The sequence below is a fragment of the Cyclopterus lumpus genome, chromosome 19, assembly GCF_009769545.1.
Source record: "Cyclopterus lumpus isolate fCycLum1 chromosome 19, fCycLum1.pri, whole genome shotgun sequence".
Lineage (NCBI taxonomy): Eukaryota > Metazoa > Chordata > Actinopteri > Perciformes > Cyclopteridae > Cyclopterus > Cyclopterus lumpus.
The window spans coordinates 10730897-10753530 of NC_046984.1; the positions used below are offsets into that span (position 1 = coordinate 10730897).

The following is a 22634-nucleotide window of genomic DNA, read 5'->3' on the forward strand; positions in this document are numbered from 1 at the left end:
GGAATGTGATAACACTTGGAAAATACAGCCTCTCAAATAAGGCAAAGAGGGGGATACCAAGCTAAAAGAAAAAAAGAAGAAGAAGGAGAGAAGTGGTATTAAAGCGTCGAGTGAAAGGAAACTGGGCTTCAAACATCTCTTCAAGCAGAGTGTATTTTTAAAAAGGTGCAAAAGCTGGAAACCCTTTCATTCTTTTTTAAATACGTGCACCATCTTAGAAACCTTTGAAGATAACAGTGATTGAAAGGGAGAGTTGTGGGGGCTTCAATGACATTTACATGCTGTGGAAGTGGCAAACATCCATAGACAGATGTTTGGCTTTCACTATTTTAGACAGTAAAGAAGCTTAAATGCCATTTGCTTCTCCTTCTGCGGTTAATAAAAGGAGTTCTGCAATTATTCATGTTCTAACGCCTTGACAAAGTAAAGGATGAATATAATATTATTTACACAAGGAAGCAACATGTAGTTATTAATATGGGATAGGTTGATTTGTAGATTTAGTAACAGCAGTGAGACATTAGGAAGCCGTTGCACTTAATAGGTCATTTCCTGAGTTTATTGATCTCGGACAAAATCCCACCTTTCTTGAAAACATCTTCATCAAAAACGACACATTTGGTTGTTCACGATGTCAACTGTGACATCACACAAGGTGCAACTAAATAAAATTGGCATTTCACCGACAGGAATATGATAATTACATGCTCATCTCTGTGACCGCAAAGCTCGAGTTACCACAGGGGAAATCAATCAATGATATCCATACCTGTTTTCTACTTGCCTGTGAGGCTGCTAAACATGATGCTTTTAAAGAGAGTATTACAATTATAAATAATAAACTATTATTTATTGTAGGATTAAACATGCAAGTAAAAATGTGAAACACAAGCCTTTGGGAGGCCTTTAAAAGGCCCTTTAAAACGGCATATATACACACATTACAAACATTTAGTTTTGCTTCATGTCATTTGACCTTACCCATTGTATATATGCAGTTTGATGATACATAAATAACGAGCATGCCTCTTAATAATTCTACTGCTTGCACATATATGCTGTAAACGCATAGCAACACTAATGTGCATGTGTATACACTGAAATATGCGGTGTACAAACATACAGATGTGACTGGAGGGGTTCATTAGTATAAATTAGAACAGTCGGCCTCAAATTAGATTACAACTTAGGCAGCGCTTTGCAAGTAAATATTGTTTATGAAGTCACGAAGATGAAGAGGCAACGAAGAAGGGGAGGAAAAAACACTTCTGTATGGCTGGTAGTGAAAAAGGGTGAGGCGATATTTGAATAAACAAGGAGAAAACAACAGAAGGAGAAAATGGTGCTTGTTCCTGTCATTTCTACTCTCTCTTTCTCTCATACAAGGAGGTCGAGAAACCCTGTGGGGTGATATGACATTTTTGTCATCAGGTTGATTATGTTTCCCGCAGGTTCATCCCCTCCAAGCCTCCCTACCATGTGCACACACACACACACACACACACGCAGACATGCGCACACACAGACAGTCACAACTGCATGCGAATGCATCAGGGCATTTCACTTCACTATGTTTATGGGTCAGTGAGAGTAAGGATGCAGAAAACACTCGATAGAATAAGTATAACATGCACGACCATGTGGGGGGAAAAATAAACAAAATGTGCATACTGATGGGAAATGAGGCGCAACATGAGGCTGGCAAATAGGAAAAGCTATGTGCTGGATTGCACTGTTCAAATTTGAGATCAATTGATTAATCAATATATAAAGGAATTTGTGTTTTGTAAATACTATTCAAACCTTTTTTTCCATTAGACAGGAGTACAGTGCTATTGGCATTGTTTAGCATTAGGCTTTTTAAACAGACCCAAACTGTTTTTTTTTACTGTGCCCCGATTGTGAACCCTTTTTAAAAATGGTTTCCTCTGCAAATGATGTAAGTAGCTGCCAGCAACATTTTTAGATAAAATAAGCTCTGTCCTTCCAACAATTCCTGAATTCGGCTATTCGACTGTAATTTGATCGGATGGAGGCAAAAGATAACCGATTGTGTGACAGCTTTTCTGGAAAGTTATTGTGGGCTGGGCCGTGATGGGCAGGTGCCTTGGGCAAAGGCTGTCTTATATTCCCACCTTGACAGCTACACAGATAATATAATATGTTAGTCGATCGGGAGCACACCTCGAAATAAATTGAACAAACACATACTGCACCATGGTCAGTAACTATGAGAGTAAAACTTCATCCCCACCGATGACACTGATGTAATGATTGAAACCAGCTTAACTCACCCACCACTTATTGGGCACGATTAAAATAACCAAAGCGCTGTGAAGGAACTCCTTTAGAGCAGATTCAATGTTGATCTCTTTTTTCAAATGCCTAACTTAGAGCGTACAATTTCCAATTATACTCGCATCCTCAATGTATTCAGACTGTGTGGTGCTTTTGAGACAACTTATATGTACTCATTTTAAATATTTCAATGAGAAAAGAAATTCTATCACAGCTCTCAGGATGAAAAATCATTAGGAGCCCCTCATATCTTGATGGCCGATCCCTTCCTCTGAGATGGCACTAACAGAACAATATGCAACCATTTAAATAATGCTTCATCTGCCACTTGGGGAAAAAGGAAAATTGCTGCCTTGAAGACACAAGTAGTATTTACATGTACTCAGTTACCAGAACAGGCTCAAGTAACTCAATAAGCCTGAGAGCCAGGGGCAAAAAATGAAGAGGTGGTGGATCAAATGCTGGATGATGCTTCTTGACTGTCGAGGAGCTAAAACAAATGACAGAGTGCGTGTATTTAAGACGCGTGTGCATATTTGACTCACTTACCTGAAAAATGTCACAAAGAACTGGACCAGGTCCATGATACTGTTGTGTTGGGAAAAGGCAATCTGTTTGAGAGAGAGACGAGATTGAGAAATGACAACAAAAATCTGAAAGAAATACCAGTGCAGTCATATCAAAATTAAGCAATAAGCCATGAGACAGTGATTTACAGTTATTACATTCTGTAGTAAGAATATCATGAGTTATGATAACATTTAATTGAACCACAAGGGGATATTCACAAGCAACCCAACAGTATATAAATTAATCAAAATGAGCCTTTACCAACTGCGACATTAAAGAGATCAATACATTAATGCATCAATAACGATTATTCAATAACATAGTAAACATTATTCTGAGACAGGCCATTCTGCAGAATCAGTACTTGAAGTATATTTTCATGATATGAATTTTATATTACAATAATCTTCGAATATTTACCTGCCAACATGAAATGAACATTGATGTAAAACAACATACTGAATATAAATGATGCGTTTTCGGTTATTAAAAATAATCTAATTCGATACAAGAATCACTTAATTGAGATTTCATCTGTTACATTGTGTTGACAGTTTAAGTCTGCAATAGGGGCAGAAAGGACCTGCTAAAAGGTCACTGAGGGGATTTTTGTTTGTAATAGCTTCTGCTTGTGGTAAAAAATGTCTGTTTGTATAAAGTGGAAAAAGATTATTTAAAAAAAACAATATGTTTGGAGACAACTCGTGAAAAATGATTCCTTTCCCTCAATTATTACAATTCTTTTCATAACGATACATTTTAAGAAATCGACTCAAATATGATGTATTCTGAGCCAGGGAGCCTGATGACGATAAGGGGCATTTGTGACTAATTTATTTGAGTTTTGACTATTCTCAAGATTCGGATTTAAAATGTTCACATGTGGCCCTAATCCTCTTCAGTACTTATTTAAGGACTTGAGCCCAGAGATGAAAAATACAGACTTATCTAGATTTATAATAATTATGTTCCTGCATTTTCTTCCATTGACTAAAGGGATGAAACAACGAATCTGCTGTTGAGTTATAATAACATGCATCTCTTCGATAGCTGATTAGTGTATTTATGTCAGCAGCATTACCAGTGAAAAATGTATCAGAAATATATTTTGCCTTCATTAAAAGAGGGATGACACAGTCCTTGCAGCTATATCACATCTGATAGACCTCATCATAGAGACACGTCATTATCTACTGGAGATGCGTTGAAGGCATTTTGTTCTCAAAGAACAAACACAACGTCATCTGCAGCAGCCCGGAGGGTTGGGTAATAGAGCACAGATTGTGCTTTTAGAGGTGTAACGTTTGCATAATGTATGATGTTTTGGATGAGGATGAGGCAGACATTCAGAGGAGTACTTATTTTGGTTATTCAGCACATAGGATGCTATATATACACTGACATAGTATGACATATGTCAGTTATTAGTAATTGACAAGCTGTTAAGTTGAATATTTGGCTTTAGCAGAAGACGTATGTAAGGTTATGTGGCCAGACAGAGTTTTCACTGGACCATCTTTGACTTTTCCCAACTTGTTTTAGCTAGAAAATAAGAATCACTGATCCGAGATGAGATGCTCACTGACATGGCTAACATGACTCAAAAAGGACACAGATATTTTGGTGGCTTTTTTAGCTAGTAGGACGGCTCTGTTTTCACATATGAGGTCAAAGCAATATAGTTGGGGTTAATTTCAATTCATCTGTCTGAGACGATCAATGGCCTCATTTGAGAATGTACATCCATTACAGAGTTGTATTATATTGAACAGTCCTTTTGGGGAACAATTATACTAACGCATAATGATGTCATGGAAAAGTCTGAGCTCAAGATCTGTCTTTAGAACACATTTAAAGTGCTTATTTTACAGGCAAAGACCGTAAAAATGAGTGCAGTCTCAAATTCTGCTTTATCTTATCCAGTTACGCTCTCACCTCTACATCATAAAGGCAAGCAAAGGAAAGAGAGACCTTATCATGTTACAAAAGCCATTTGCTTTAACAGCTCAGGCCAGTCCATAATAAATAAGTGACTGCTGGCCAGGAAATCTAATAGAAAACTATTACCGGGCCACCTCCACAGTTGGACTGACCCCAAAGATATCATCGCCATACCGTGCTCCAATCACCTACCTTGTGAAGGAGACGCCCACAACAAATATAAAAATCAATACTTGGAAGTGGGCTAATTAGCAAAAGGGGAAAGTGTCTCACTGAAACGTACATTTTTAGCAATACAATTGTTGCAAACTGAATTGCTTTCATTTATTTTTTGGCCGACATCATCTATACCTACACTTTATTAACACCAAGTTGTAAGCAAACAAGTGCCTATATTAAACACATCCTGCAGACAATGGAGAACCATTATCATTCATTCCGAGACTAAACAGAGAATATTTTTGGACAAAACCGTAATTGTCGTTTTCCTGCAAAGCCAGAACAACTGACAGCAAATGGCATTTATTTTTCACAATGTTGTATTCTCGCCACATCCACCACATCAAAGCCTCAATCTCCTCCATTCAGAAAGAGGGAAATGAAAGGTTAAACGGTGCTTTGCTTTTGCCAGCTTAAAAAAAAAAAAAACAGCTGTGCAGCTATATGAACGCTAACCATCGCTCATTAAATGTGTAATTAGAATAAAGTGCACTTGGAATCACCCTGAGCCGCAGCATCAACAAGCCCTGCATCTGCAGAGGCCGCACTGCTCTCTTCATGTTCTGTGTATGTAGGATCAATTCTCAATCACTGGTATGACCCTGTATACATACTGTATATCGACGGAGCAATTTCAAAAGCAAAGACAAAATCAGATCGCTGTGTCATCGGCTTCATAAACTCAGTCTTTACCTGGATCTTGATGGGCCATGAGAAGTTACTGACGTAGACGTAAAAGGTAATATTTGGGTTGCTCCTGAAGGTGAACTTCTCACAGGAGAAACTGTCTCTGTATTCCTTGATGTTAGTTTTGGACACGATGGGCACCTCCTCTCCAGAAATGGTTCCAGCTGTTGGGACAAAGAGTTCACGTTTAGCATTGACAGTGATGGAAAGAGCTGCACCGGCTGCAACATATCATTATGAATCCATTAATGGGTTTATCAAGCAAAGGTCTCATAAGCAATAATTATTATCATTGTTTGAAGTGCATTACACTTCTTTTTGGTTGCCCTAAAACTGAGCAGAGCTTTATTTTGTAATTATACATGCCGTCCAAATGTTATAGTTAAATGGGAGTGGGAGAAAAAGCACAGCTCGAAAGGTCATGACAGAGTCATGTTCGCACAGTCATCATGTGAATCCATAACACCGCCATCAGCTCCTGCATTTAGTATATCGGAGACCTAGAAAGTAGCATTTAATGCCCTTGGGGTGAATGCATGAAGGCAACAAACTCTGCACAGATCAAGTATTATTATATTACTATATTATTATAAATACTTGTTTGTGTCCATTAATGTTCAGAATTCATGAGAGGGGATTTGTTTCATTTTACACCCCAAAACTGGTTGTTCCACTCATTAAAATTAAATATTGTCCAAACTGAAGTAAACTTTGGAGTGTCTTTTTTATTAAAAAAATTCTAAATACCCATCATGAAATAAAAACAAAGTCATCTCCAACCGCCGTCTATTTATAAAGGTCTATTTTCCGTCTATCTAAATGTTTCAAGTCATTTCTTTTTCTTCCTTGTGGCAGTCGGTGCTCAGCATTGACATTCCAACCCACAGCCCTGAAACAAAAGAACTGAAAATGACAGCTTGAGTGTGGCTACGTGAGCACGTTTATCTTAATTGAAATCACCCTCCTCCTCCTCCCACCCAAAGGCGCCTCAACGCTCTTGTCGATTGTGGAGAGGCTCCCGTTCCTTCTGAGACACAATATCTTTGTGGGGGGAAAAGGGACCCGACTTCAAATATTAATGACGGCGCTCCGCAAAAAGGTTAAAGTGTCAAAGGTGGGTGCGGGAGGTTAACGTAATTTAGTGGTCAGAAAATGTCAGTGTTGTGGGGAGGGAGAGAGTGGCAGGTGACTTGAGAGGAGGATGGGGAGGGGGGGTGGGGGTGGGGGGCACTGGACCACTGCAGTGTCCTTCGGTGTCTTTCATCAGGGGACCTCTAATACCCACTCAAAGGGACACAGTGCACACTAACAAGAGCAGGTACATTACATTTGTATTGTTCCTGCTATAGCCGTTATACCAACTGACTACATTATTATTGTAATAGAGAAAAATGTCAAAAGAAAAGCCAAATTACCTTCATCAGAAATTCAATATCTAAAGATTCAGACATCCCAGATGGCAGTTAAGCAAAAAAAAAAAAAAACTAATTAACAACGTCATGGGAAATAGTTTGTCTTTAAATACAATTTAAAAATATATATTATTTTTGACTGATTGTTATTTTAGGTCTATTTAAACAGTATATTTCATTATGTCTGTGAATATTGTGGAAGCAGGTGCTTACATTTGCAATAGGTATATTTTTTATTACCGTATTACTTTATTCATGCTTGGGACAAACCAACTGGATATCACTTTGTGCATTAGTGGCGAATGATGCAGGAGGTCTAGACATATTCTGAGATTGTCAATATCTGCTCCGCTGACCTTTCAACGTTTGATAAATCTACACCTAACAAATGTCTTAGGTCACAAATAGCATCGATGTGTGCAGAAGAAGTTCATTTAAAACTAAACTTTCTAAGAAATGCACTGATCATTCGGTAAACACCGACCTTGAGTGCCTTGAAAGGCGCCTTATAAAACAAATGTATTATTATTATTATTATTATTAAGATTGGAATTAATGTATATTTAACATGAGCACGGTCTCTGTCAAATAGAAGGTGTTTTTAGTACACAATACATGAACTGCCAAGTCAAGTAAAAGTACCTGTTGATCCCACCGACCAGGTGATGTTGAGGTTGAAGTTGTTGGATGCATTAATGGACATATCCAAGTTCTTGTTCGCCTTCAGGTGAAGAACATAACACGTTAATGTAGTTAAATATAAGATAAACTGATAATATCAGACAGACAGGAGCGTCGTATAGTGAAGTACATCATGATAGCAGAGATATTTTGAAGAGGTTATGAAATTCAACAAGGAGTCAGGGAGCCTTGAACAATTGATGGAGTTCTCCAGACTCCTTGTGGGACTTGATAGGAAAAGGACCATCAGTGTTAAATGTGGCACAGTATGACGAGATAGTTACCTGCTCAGGTGAGGCCATGAAGTTGATGGCAGTGTAGTGATTATCATCTTCTTGGATGAGACTGAAGGTGAATTGGTAGTCGATCAGGAGATTGTCTATTTTGTAAAATCAGACAGGAAAGACAGGTCTCATATCCTTTCATATCATTCGACAGAACACTGAACATAATAATAATAATACTAATTAGTGGAAACTTTCTGAAGAATGAAGACAATATGAGCTTCCACCTGTAGCTGAATACGAGAGACTGCTGTGGCAGCGTAAATATATAGAGAGACGTACGCAAAGTGACAAAAAAAACCTTCTAAGCGATAGACTGAAGGACGGAGACAAGTGAAATCGAAATGTCTGTAATCAAATCCATGTCAGCAATCAGGGGCTACAATTTTCTCATCAAGCAGAGAAGTAGGAATACCTGACCCTGAGCTCCGAAAATCCCCCTGCAGCGATTAATAAAGTATCAAATGACTCATTAATAGTGGGCACATAATTCATTCAGTTCACTAAATACTGATTTTGGACTGCATCCTCAATCTGCCGTGGATGTTTATTTTTTTAGTTTGAAAGTAATGGGGCAGTCGATGGCTGTAGTTCCAGTGGGAATTATTATTATTATTATTATTATTCATCCGACCTGTATAAATACAACAGAGTGGATTCAAATGTTTTCTTACTCACACTCCGGACCAATCGGTTGCACATAATTTGGTCGAGATCTGACAAATTGTGCCAAAGGCTAAGTGATCCCGTTTCAACATTAAATATTAGAGATCTAGGCGGTCTGCATTGTTGACCTTTTAATGCTTAACATCGGTCACTTATGTGACAATTTGAGTGGGTATGTATGCATGCGATAGTCAAGCGGCTCTTTAGTTGAGCAAACAGTTTGGGGGATAGCAGAAGTGAGAGGTCAACTAATGGCACACACTGTGGAGAGGCTGGATAATGTCACAATGAGTGCATCATCTTAATCCATGTGGCCTTTCAGATAGTCGGGGGGGGGGGGGGGTCATGTTTACAATACTGCGTAACAGAGCTCAAGAGAAAGTCCCATTGACGTGCAGAGGTTAAAGCAAGCTCCAGGCTTTTAGTTCCCATCTTCCCCTCATTGCGCTGGCTGTGGCATTTATAATAAAACATTTTTTTTTTTTTTTTTTTTTTTAAAAAAAGGGACAAAAACTTGGCAAAGGCTCTGTTGTCAGTGGCAGAATGTCGAAAGAGAGAGATACACTGCAGCACCGTGAAGGACGCCACATCATGCAAATAAACACATGGCGCACAAACACGGTACAGGATGCACAGGGACACTGGGCCCCCTGGCTGCCGATGCATCACTCACCTTGATGCATGTGTGCTTCACACTCACGTCAAACGAACATTTAGTCAACTTTCTAAATTAATGAGTAGGTGGGTGATGGAGGGAGTGAGTAGACAAGTGGAGAGTCTTTACTCCTCCGTCTCCTTGATTAGCTCAATCACTCACTCCTTCTGATGCACTTGACATTTTCCACGACAAGTCATTCTGTCACTGAACAAGAGCCCCTGGTGCCACCGTGCTAAGATGCTCCATCTGCCCTGAGCGAAAGAGTGGAAGTGGAGGGGGGGAATAGTGTGTGTGTGTGTGTGTGTGTGTGTGTGTGTGTGTGTGTGTGTGTGTGTCTGCCTAGTGCAGAATTACTCACAGTAACAGGTTCCTCTGAGTGGATTGCCAAGGTAACGGTTTTCTGAGTCACATCTGCGGTGAAGAAAACAGAGAGGAGAGAACAAGATGAAGAAGAGTGCGAACAGATTGAGAGCCGAGTGCATTTAACTCCTCATCAAGTCTCTTACTTCTGACAAAGAGCAAATAATCAGAGTTTGCAGAAGTTAATTAGTTCTCTTTTCTTTTTCTACTTTTGTTTATCAAAGCAGCACACAGCCATGCAACACACTTGATGTAGCACCTTAAAAGTTATGTACCAAATTTAATCCCGTAAAGACCTTGGAGCAAGCGGCACAATTTATGTAAATGATTTCCGATTTGATTATTTGAGATCTATAATCCTAAACTGATATGTGAAAGCCAAATCAAGAATAAACACCAATCAAAGGTGAATCCTTTTTAAGGAAAGCGATCAGATAAGACTGCTCATTCAAGCGCCAGAGATATCCAGGTAGCGAGCTGGGAATGCAAACGTCATACGAGGTTAGAAAGAGCTCAGGGCGAGTTTAATTTAGTCATGTTCATTAACTCTAAAGGTTTAGGATTCAGACTTGATAATCTGAGCTCGGGGCGGACGTCTTCACAACTCTCGCGGCGCACGACTCGTTTACCTGGATTGTAAAATGATCGTCTCGTTACTCGTCATTCTCCCTGCGATTTATCGTCTTGTTAAAGTTATGTGCATCCAAATCGTCTCAAGTGCAGAATATCTCTTTACCAGTGTGACAAACAATTAGAATGAAAACAAAACCTTATTCTGAATAAAGCCTGAAAAAAAATCCAATGTTGGTAAAGAACAAAACTGAACTGATCTACGTTAATGACTCTTTACATCTGCATGGAAACGAGGCAGTCCACTCTGTAGTACATTTAATATAATTATATGCCAAACCTTTCTTTCACTAAAAAATTAAAATGAGTCCGTTCTGATAAATCTACTTCAGATGCATTTTACAAACTCTTTTTCACTGTTACACATATTCATTTTACATGAAGCACACAGTAATAAGAGGACACTAATGGCCTTTAACGGGGAAGAAATATACAGTTTGATTTCTCCTTTAAAGACCTAGTGAGGCAAAACAAAAATTGTTACGATAACACAACTGTGACAACTAAGAGGCCAAAAGAAAAAGTAGTCATTTCCAGAAGAAAAAAAAGTATGAACCATAATTACCCCGCATGTTTTGTGTTCATAGCAAGTGTGAAATGACTGTAAGCCCAGTGCCAGCTAATCTATAACTCAAGCTAATGAGTGTCCTAACCCGGGTCTAAACGCGGTGTGAAAATTGGACAATTACTAAAGTTCCATTTGCCTCCAATCCATTGTTGTTAGTTGGCAAACACTCTAATTTTAAAGCCTCAAACATCGCAACTGTCCTCCCAAATAGAAAATACAAACACAAACTGATTCTCGACAGTGAAAAGATGCACATCGTCTCGAACCGTTTTCAGATGGCCTGCAGAGTTTGATTAATACATTTCTAAAAACAGCCTCCACTCAGACATTCCTCTGTGCATTCGTTAAATAGCCGATTGTGAATGGGTTTGTTCGGCTCCTGTGAGGTCATGCGTGTTGATCAAACGCTCCAGTTTTAACACTCGACACAATTTTCACACAGATATCGTGGCATAAGCCAAAACTGTCTAACTTTAAAATGAAGGACTGCCGAGCAAAACAATTTAACCTCCACAGAGTGCCATCAACTGAAAAGCCTGTAATGAGGATGAACATAAGGCGGGGGGGTGGGGGGGGTGGGGGGGGGGTCGAGTGGATTACAGTGTTTGTTACCTCTTTTTTTTTAATGCATCTCTCCACTGTCTCTCAATCTTTAACTGGCTGCAACTCACTCTGAACTACGTCACCCCTCTGCTGTGAGAAGAAGAACTAAAACTGCACTAACAAAGTGAACGTGACATTAAAACAATACAAGACACCCATTATTACGCGCGTTTCGTTTCACAGTTGTTTTATCTCACAGAGACCCAATTAGAGTTGTTAAAATGTGAGCATCAGAGGCGGTGTCGAGGAGTCAGAGAGGACACCCAGCGAGAGGGGGAGGGGAGGGGGGAGGGGGGGCCAACTGAGAGACACCAACGCCGCTGAGGAGGAGGAGGAGGTGGCTGAAAGTAATGTTACAGTGAATGACTCGGCCTCTAAAAATAATGCCAGACGCCATCGCTATTGACGACATTACACAAAAACACTGTCAGTCAGATGTGGGTGAAGACGTGTTCCAACACCGTAAATACCAACCAGGGAGTAATACAAGCAGAATGTGGAGCCAAATAAAGTGGTAACTTGAGCTCTGATTTCGTTTTAGAAAATAAATCATCAATATTAATGAGGCTGATTCAGCTTATATACACACACCGCTCTGTTTCTGGTCCCCAACAGTTGTTTTACTGGAGCTGCTGCACTCGGAGGTACATGCATCGTAAATACAGGCTTTAACAATATTAAATGAGCTGATCGGGAAGGAGTCTGACTCAACATCTACCCAGCATGTCCTGAAGGACACGCTTCAGTGCTCTAAATGATCTAATGGGGGCAGGACACCGAGCTGGGGAGGAGCCAGCCCCTGCGCTCTGACTGTTAATATTAAATAGGCAAGGACAGGGTAGAGTGCTCTTTCACCACGGTACAAAGGACGGGGGACAAATGCCGCTACAGGCTTTTGAACCTTACAGAGCATCACTCCTGGGGCGTTTCAGTTGCCTGGCATTTGCAGATGGCAAAACATACACACACCCACGAGCCCATCGCGAAGTGTATAATGCAACTCCCCGACGCTGTATCTTAATTTAATCTACACCTGCATGCATGCGTGCACACATCTGAACTTCAGGCAATCCCCCTCCGCTGTATCTTAATTTGATCTACACTCAACTTGGAGCCTTTGTCTGTGCTTGTGCACACACACAGGGATGTAACAGGCACACACACACACACACACACACACACACGCACACAGGAACTGTGCAACGATTCATGTACAATGTCCTTCACACATACGCAGGCTGGAGCAAGCACACATGTGTGCACTCCCGAGTTGCTCTCCGTCTTCAGCACAAAAATAATCCAGAATAATGCATGCATCCAAATAAGCACTATAATAAGAAATATTTACCTAACCGCTGCAGTTTGACTCATCACGCTGTAACGGAGCGTGGACCTCATCAATTGTTTTCAAAAACAATTCCATTCTGCACTGATGCACCCTTCGCTTCATTACGGCTGCTATTATTTTGAGGTCCTAATGGCGTCCGTGCACACATGTGCGTGTGTGTGTGTGTGTGTACTGATGTGTACACTGTGGAAAAGACAGAGTACCCTTGTGTAGAGGTCTTTGTTTAAGGGTTACTGCTGGGGATGGTGCGAGTGGTTGGGACAGGGGTTGGGAAGACAATGATTACATGTAATGAGATACCAGAAATTGCATTATAAAAAAAAAGGAACACCCCAACTGTGAGTCAATACATACACACACAAATTAGATTACACTCGGATAAAAGTGATTAGTCCGGCATGTTTGAATGTGAAAATGCATCTTGATTTTGAGATTAAAAGACACCACTAAAATATCTGTTGTGGATGATGACAACGCTAATCTAATTACGGCCTGCAAATGGGACTGAATTAGCAACATATTCTGGTGGTTTATGTTGCTGGCTAACTTTTAAGATAATAATCAGCAACGGGCTGCGGAAACCTTTCCCAAAACGGCCTCCAGAGCAGTATGGGCACATCCTCCCTCCAAACAGCTGATGATGATTGGCCTGCTGGTGCTCGGTGCCCGCTCTGATACGGCACTCTAATTTCCAAGGGTTTGGAAACGGAGTCGACTGTTTGCCACCTGCTATCAGAGTGCTGCTCTGTATTGTGCTGCACCGCTTTCCATCTGGTAGCGGAAATTAATGTGACAGTTTGTCATTTGTGCAAAGAGTCATTTATTTGGTGTCAAAATCAACAGAAAAGCTTGCAGGCTTTTGGAGAGGTCTCACCCTCCTCCAGCCTTTTCACTCTAGCACTAGCCTGTGTTCTTTCACACAATAGTCGGTTCTCGTCTTGCCGTCATCTCTGCCGTATTATACAAGAGATGAACTTTAACCATGAGTCCCTACAGGTGATGCACTTTCTTCTCCTGTTCGTCAGCACTCAGAATCACTACCACGTTTCACGGTGTAACAGGTATTGATCCGTGTGCACTTGATTTCTCTGAGGGAAAAAAAAAAAAAACTATATTGCCAGATACTGAGTGTATAGAACAGCACATTCATGACACCTGAATAGAGATTTGATCACTACGGTTGATATCAACCATCAGGAGTATGACAGTATAAAAATAAACATGGAGTTATATGAAAATGCTGCAGAATTATTTTCTTGTGCACACCAAGTTATACCAACACATGCGATTAAATTTGTTCATCTTTGCCCAGCATTAGTTTATTTGTAAGAAAACTCCACAGGGTACCTTTCAGGGCATTCTAAAGACTGTATTTGACTAAACCGTTGTCATTTTATTCAGAAGATGTCTCAATAGAATCAGTGTAACATGTCCGAACTCTGACTTTTCAACACACACATATATATATATATATATATATATATATATATTAGGTTAATTTAGATGCGGTGTGAAATATGAAACAGAGTACGTAGTGATCACAAAACCTGAAAATATGGATATGTGACTTTTATCCAGCATTACAGACATTTGGGGATGTGACCTTCGAGACAAAGAGGAACAACTCAAGGCATGGTGTGTGTGTGTGTGTGTGTGTGTGTGTGTGTGTGTGTGTTCATTTGTGTTTGCCAGTGACCTCTCCATAACTCCTACTGCATTAGGGTATTAAAAAACATCAGGGTCCATTCTCCTCACAACTGGGAAAGCAGACAGCTAAGTGGAGATGGTCCTCCCACACCAGAGGAATCCACCGCATCAGCAGAAATTGTGCTGGAGGTGGAGTTTCTGGCCAATAATGCCAACTGATGGTTTTCTGTTTTTATACCACCGAGTCCTCCACATGAGGAAGAAGAGAGCAGCTCTTAGTGATCAGAAATCAATGCTCTTGAACTGTGACCTCACAGTCTATTAATACCGTTACATAATTAAAACAAAAGGGTTACTGAAAGTCAGACAATTTCAGGATTCAGGGGCTGAACAATATGGGAAAGTAATCCAATTTATTAATCCAATATTGCGATTGCAATTCAAGATGCAATTTTTTGAATTGTTTATAAGCTTCAGTATAATTCACCATTCACAAGCAATACATCATTCTATAGGAAGACCCATGCAACACTAGATAGAGTCAACATATAAACTGCTCCTTCATGTTATGATAAAATGACATGAATAACATAACATTTATTTAGCTATTGGATTATAGAAGTCAATTGATTTGATTCCTGCGTGTCATGCCCTCTCTACCCCCCCTTTCCTGTCATTCTCCAACTGCACTAATAAAGACAATAAAAAAATAAACAGTATTTATTTTAAATAAATACACTATGGAATTACATTTATATAGCGCCTTTCTAGTCTTTAGACCACCTTAAACTACATGCCAACATTTACACACCTGTTCATCAAGACGTAAACTAATACTCATTCACACACAAGCACGTAGCAATTTGGGGTTCAGTATCTTGCCCGAGGACACTTTGATGTGTGGACTGAAGGAACCAGGGATCGAACCGATTAGTGGACGACCCGCTCTACCTCCTGAGCCATAGCTGCCGCAATAAAGTGCACTAAAGTTATAGTTGTTATGTCATTGTTGTGTTTATATTGTAATTGCTTTCATTGTTTCTGTTTTTGCCATGTAGAGTGCCTTTGAGTACCTTTTAAAGCGCTATACAAATAAAATGTATTATTATTATTAAAGTGCACACTGACTATCGCGCTACCACCATTGAAATATTTAGAGAACTGAAATCCTCGTAAACATGTTATTATCCATTCCTGCTGCAACTTCCAGACCGGGGTCTGCATTTATTCAGTATGAATCACAGCTTTTGCGATTTAAAAATTGTGTTTGATTACGCTGCGATGATAGCTTGAATGCAATTGAGTCAGCCCTCTTCAAAATCAAATTGAATTTCCATTTGATTATTTTCTGTCTTATCCGAGACAGCACTCCAATATTGAGGATTTGTTTTGGAAAAGAAAACCGAAAAAAAAAACTCCTCAGAGTCTCTACCTTCCATTATGATGCATTATAATTAGTGGCAATGCCATGTTATCAATAATTGTGTCCAAACAAACAAAGGGGCCGACTCCATGAATCTGTATATATCCTCTTTAACATTTCCAGGGAGAGTTTTATACTCTGTTTAATAACAGAAGCTGTTTATAAATATTTTGAAATCGCCGGAACCAATATTCATTTTTCTTTTTGGCAAAATATCACAAACCGCACACAATGCCCTCCCATATGTATCAGTCTCACTTGTCAAAACGGGTTTCCCTTAAAATAGCCCCAAGCATTTCATCATGGCTTCATCCCAAGTGATTAATGGCCGGATGACAGGCCGCCCAGAGACACACTTTTGATTGACACTACCTCAAGTCAGTGAATTTCCTTTGGAACATTAACACTCCTTCTCATTTTACCTCTCTGTTGCAGGTTGGAACTTTTGGAAACGATGTGAAATGGCCGTGAATTAATGTGCTTCGCATAAAAAGCCATACTGTGACATGCTGGAGAATACAACCATCTAAAAAAAAAAACTATAAAGCTGCAAGTCACTTCTGTTTTGTGAGCGTGTGTTTGTGTGTGGTACTCACAGCTGGCACTGGTCTCCTTTGATCCCCTTGGTGGTGCAGAAGCACTTGCCAGTTAACACCTGGCACACACTTGCATGACCATTACACTTACAGGCTGGAAGGGGTGACAAAACACAGATCGAAAAAGAGAGAAGAGAGAGAAACAGAGAACACAGGCATTGTTGATTAGCATCAAACAAAAACAAAGCAAATGATAAGTGAGGTGTGTTTGTGCTTGCGCCCGGTTCGTGATTTCAAACATCGGTTTAAAGCTTTGAGTTCCGGATCTCCTGAGGACACATTAAAGCCGACAATTTCCACAACAACAACAGTTGTTTCCCCCCACTTTTAAGCACTAGACTAGCAGTTTCCCCATTGCGTGCAGTGTTTGTGCTGAGCTAGGCTACAGACATCGCTTCTGACGATGGAGAAGTATGCACCCCCTAGATAGGACACTACGGTACCTGCAAGGCACTAGGTGTGCGTGTGTGGAATACAAACAGTGCGGCAATAGATGTGTGAATTGACTCCTTAACAGTGCCTCTAGTGTGGCAGCCTTTCAGGCTTGCACTTGGACAACAAAACAGACCTGTTCGTATTCAGTTGACAGAGCTTTAAAACAATGAGGAGGTGTATTATAGCATGGTCAGTGGACACAGTGCAGAACCGTCTTCGGGCATATTTTCCCAAGATGGTCGATGAAAGTATTTCAGGTGACAGGACTGCTTTTAACCGAGCGTCACAGCACTTTCTCATGCACTTCTTGTTATTGACAGCTGGCAAAACAGTGAGTTAGTTGTACTTACTTTGTGCAAGTCACACTGGATTGGAGAGTTGGCTAAGTGCCCAGTGTGCGTAAAACAAACATTGAATATGTAATGATTCCCTGCCTATCTGCATGCAGTAATAACACATAATGACTTTGAGTCATTTTGTCCTCAGGCTCCGAAAGAATAAGGAGAATATTCCCTTCCCAGATGCTCATGTGTAGTTTGACTTTACAGGTTACAGATATAGCCAATGCATCAACAGATGGTATCTGAGACTATCAAGCTCCCAGATGCGCGCATGTGTGTGTGTGTGTGTGTGTGTGTGTGTGTGTGTGTGTGTGAGATAGTTTGGCAGTTCAAACAATAGCCTCCATGTAATTTCTCAGGAATGCTATGCATATCTCATGAGGGGCCAGTGTGGGTAAATCTCATCTACTACCAGCCAATCTATATTTATTTACTAATACCTTGAGACTGTTATCGAATGCAGTCATTTTATATTTAGTTAAATGCCCGTTCTTTTGCTAACAGCTTAATGTTTACACCCATTCCCCACATTAAATTTGGCAAGCATTATGTGATTTTCCTTTGAAAACACGAATGCCGTATAAATTATGGTTTGCAGTCACTCCAGTAAATTTATTCTGCACTGAGCGGGAGACACGGATAATAAATCTGCATTATGTGCGATTCAAATCTCAATAACAACAGTTTTATATTCGGAGAGAAAAACCTAAGTACCACACTCTGACAATTAGTACAACAATTAAATCATTGTGGATATGTGTTGGAATTTGTACCATGCCTTTATTTTTGTCAATGTTTCACAAAGCTCAAGAGTCCTGTATGTGTGCGTCTGTGTGTATTCTCCCTGCTTCCACAATTACGATGCATGACGCATTTCTATTTTGAACAAAACAGGGCTTTAGGGTGTGAAGAAACACAGAAACACAATAAGTCTGTAGTTGACCTTGAGCTTCACCTCCACTTCCCACAGTGCACCACGTCTGTTCTAATGTCAGGAAAGCACAGGTAATCTTAGGTGAGTCTGGTATGTTAGCCTGAGTTAACACAGCAACAAATAAACCAACAGAGACCAGATGTCTTTTACCTTTAGTGGTTTTTCTGTTAACACTTTTGGAAACCAACATATGTAGGAATATTCTCATTAATCCAACAGGACAGACAAATTGTCACCACCTTCTTATCAATACACAATAGTGCCCTCTGTTGGTTAAGATGCTGTATGTGTATCACACAATGTACCAATTAGAATTCAATAAGTAACTAATATTCCTCTAGGAGGTTCATTTTCATTAACGCACACCGCAGCTCTGGTACAAATAAAAGAACATGGAGAATGTAATTTGTGATGAATTTGCTCAAATGTAACTGAAATGATATGCATACAGATGATTAAGAAAAGTTAAAAGTCGGTTAACAGTAAAACTACATCAATTGACTGCTTCACCAAAATGATATCAAGTAAATCCATTAAGTCTTCATGTGTGCAGAGCACATCATTTCTGAGGCACTCACCCTGGCATTTGCCGCCATTGGTCGGGTCTCCATGGTAACCAGGCATGCAGGTCTGGCAGTGAGGACCGGTGGTGAGGTTACGGCACTGTTCGCACACGCTGCCGTTCACACACGTGCTGTGGCCATTACACTGGCACGCTGAGAATGAAACAGAACGGTTATGGATTTATGGCGCTGCGGGGTTAACGTTCTGCCTTTCAACCATGTATTCAGGAGTGAAAATGAAATGTCAGATTCTGATTAATGTATCCTTATTTTTGGTTAAACTGGATAGCCAACCAAAGGCGAGACTGACATGGATTTTTATTGTATTTTAATGATCAGGGACGACAAGGGTGAATTTCTGCCAACATGCTTGCCGTCACAAGCCTCTCCATTCTTCTGCGAGCTTGTTTCTAATAGTTTATGTCCAAGTCGCACCATAATTTTGATAATGCTCCCTGTCGTTACCGAACAGCTAGAATGTGACACCAGCCCAACAAAATGTACACCTATGGGTTGTTGTTGTTGTTGCTTTCTGGAAAAGCAACGGCCCCATAAGAGCTGTCAGTAGCCTGTGCCTGTCATACTAATTAAGTAGACTTGCCTATTAAAATAATTTTAATGGCTGCAACATTTAATGAACCTAGATTTCCGTTTCCTATTTAAAATACATATTCAACAGCAAATGGAAACGACTATGTACATGAATAGAATAGAAGCAATTATTATTTAACATTGTTTGTATTCATTTTTAGTCAATATGAATCGTTACAATTAATTCCACCATTGAGAATGAAACATTTAAATCAAAATACATTAAGATGTGCACCTAAAGGCTTAAACCCATAATAAGGCAAAAATATCAGCTTTACGTGTCACTCAGATTTATCAAGTTTTTTTTACGCATTAATAATTCCACTGAGCACGCCTCAGATTCTCATATCACAACCATGTCATCGTCTTACATGATGTGTGTGTATGGACTGGGAATTAAATGGCCCACCAGCATAAGGTTGCAGAGAGTCAGCAGGGAGGGATTAGTTGCATAGGGAAGCTGCAACATGAATCCTTCATAAGAACATATTTTTAAACTTAAGACGTGGCTGTCAAAAGGCAACAACAACAACCTCTCAAGAAGATACACTGATGACAAATGATGTGTAAGACGAACAGGAAGTGGATCCCCTTACCAGGGCAGTGAATGAAGGCCCACTCGTAGCCCTTGTCTTTGGGGCAGATGCCCGGCTCCAGGATCATGTCCCCGGACTGTATCTGCTGGCCCTGCTTCGCCAGTCTCTTCATTGGCCCTCGGTAAGACCCCTCAGTGCAGAGGCCCTTCCCTGTGTTGCTGGGGTCTCCACACCAGCCGCACTCTGGCTGCTCCAAGCATTGGGTACATGTCCGCAGGCCTGAACAGTTCTGGGCTAAAGGAGAGATGAAGGGTGAAAGAGACACTAGTATTGCATTTCATATCAGTATCATATCAGAACGTTTCCATTCCTTTTGCACTCCTCTGCTCTTTTAACAAGGATTTAAATCCAAAAGTGTGTTTATTTTCCACCGTTAGCCAAATTTGTCTACATCTTTTCATTTGAAAATGTATTTACGCGTGTTGAAACAAACCGCGGGCTGCTAACTGTAAAAACAAGGCCCAATGTTGCCGTAAACTAAATCCTGAAGGAGGTTGCTTTCAGGGTTTTATTTTCTGGAAGCCTTTTCAACAGACAACCTGCAGATTCAGGAACATTAATGTTTGTTGCGCTGAAAACACTAGCTGGTTATCTGATGAGCTGCGAGGACCACAGATTTAAGAGAAGAATTAAGTGCTGAGCATTTAACAGTTGATTGAGAGCCACGAAGGATCCAGAAATGAGACAATGAAAAGTTAGTGACTTGAGCAAAGTTCAATGAAAGGCTTAAATGTGATGTGTGAAGTGGCGCTCTGAACCCAAAGGACCAATGAATGGCGTTTTGTCAGTCTGGAGGATGAACTTTCATGCCACTAAATTGCTTGACAAGTTTCAGTGCCGCTTCTTGCCTGCTATATAGACACTTGAGACACTCAATTTCAAAAGGAGACAAACACTGAGTGCTTTTACCTCAGTTTATGTCAAACAAATCTCCCGCTAATGGATGTGAAACCATGACGACGAGAGAACAATCGGTACAAAGTACCGAAAGCCATTTAAGTTTGTTTTGACGACAGGATGCATGTGGCATATTTCTCACTAACATAACCAGTCAAAGAAAAGAAGCTGCTGGATGAAGACTCTTCACTTCAAGACACAAAAGTATGTTGAAATACAAAAATCTGCCATGTAAACAAAATCCACATTTTCCACAACGTTTGAGACAAATAAATCAATATGTGTGAGCGTGAAGGACTAAATCTAATGCCTGGAGCCGTTACATGAATTGAATGGTGATTATGACGGCAGTCTGAACAGCAAAGCATGTACAAGCATCATCCAGTGAACAGTTTGCACACTGGAGCAAAGTCTCTCAACAGCAATGGCAGGTCTGAATGTATTTCTGGAAGCCTTCAAGTGCAATTTTAAATGTTGAAATCACAAATGACATCAAAATGTCTTCTTTTTTTAAAAAAAAGTCTTTAAAAAAGAAAAAGAAGGTAAAACTCTGGAGGCTCAGACTTTTTGAGATCAGTTTATTTTCCATCCACTCTGCTTGTCCGGCGTCTCCTGTCGTTATATTTACTTTAAACTGTTGCACTGCTTGCAAAGTGTGGGCTACAAAGATTATTGATGAAAATGACAACCTTGCTACGTCAATATAAATATCTTGACATGTCTTTTGAATGCACCCTGCAACATACTTTATCCTAACTGCTCTCAGCAGTTTAAAAGAAATGTTTCTCTGGTATTAATTTTTTCTGCACAGAAGACGCGGTCAAGCCAGGTCGGCTTAAAATATGATGATTACTAGTATAGACCAAACTATACTAGTGAACGTCGCGATGGCAGAGATACAGAATGAGTATTTGACCGTACTTAATCATGGCTTTTCTTTTGGCAATAGAAACATCATAAAAAACAATCAGCTAATAAGAAAGGGTTTCCCTCATGACATCATGCCACCAACAGTCCAAAACTCACAGATAGATTTTACTATCATATATTCTGGACGCACCAATCCGACACCGCTGTTTAATCAATAAACTGTGTGCCTCGCTGTGTGCAAGTGATTGGGATCATTCTCTTTATGTGTAAGGCAACATCAGGCTTAACCATGGATTTTAACTTTAACAAAATATAACAAATGAATACATAGATTTAAATGTTCTCAAATGCTATTTATTAAAATAATGTTATTTGATACTAGATCGGATTATTGTCACTGCCGTATCCAGTTATTTGGGTCAGTATCGGACCAATATCCAATATCAGTATCGGTGTAAAACTGGAGTCTGCAAATATTTGCCATTTTGGCTTGAAAGATGACTGAAATATTGTAGCAATTATCTGAATTGCCAATTAATTTGAAATCAACTAATTGTTTCTAGTCTACTCACATACAGCGTAGCTGCAGGAGCAACAGAGGAGTAGGGAGCACTCAGGCCAGGCCCGTTATCAAAAGATCCAATCAAGGAAGGAAGATGCACTGAGAAAAGAGAGAAAGTCAACTCGACCTTGCATGTTTAAAATTCTGTCTGAAGTAAATGCAGCTTTGGGGGATTTGCTTTTTTTTGATGAAATAGACCGTGTGTTCACAGCAGAGATGTGATGTTGACGGGTTTGGCCTGACAGATGTGTAAG

At 40.0% G+C, this 22634-nt stretch overlaps 1 protein-coding gene across 1 annotated transcript in view; it reads right to left on the minus strand.

Moving 5' to 3' along the window:
- atrnl1b (attractin-like 1b) overlaps nucleotides 1–22634 on the minus strand; it is a 56111-nt gene that overhangs the window by 18192 nt on the left and 15285 nt on the right. Inside the window, exons 18-25 of the mRNA XM_034558330.1 lie at nucleotides 20052–20285; nucleotides 18880–19017; nucleotides 16592–16685; nucleotides 9775–9827; nucleotides 8093–8187; nucleotides 7770–7848; nucleotides 5722–5879; nucleotides 2848–2909 (exon numbers count right to left, since the gene is read on the minus strand). Coding sequence (XP_034414221.1) covers nucleotides 2848–2909; nucleotides 5722–5879; nucleotides 7770–7848; nucleotides 8093–8187; nucleotides 9775–9827; nucleotides 16592–16685; nucleotides 18880–19017; nucleotides 20052–20285 — 913 coding nt within the window. The remainder of the gene's footprint in view (nucleotides 1–2847; nucleotides 2910–5721; nucleotides 5880–7769; nucleotides 7849–8092; nucleotides 8188–9774; nucleotides 9828–16591; nucleotides 16686–18879; nucleotides 19018–20051; nucleotides 20286–22634) is intronic.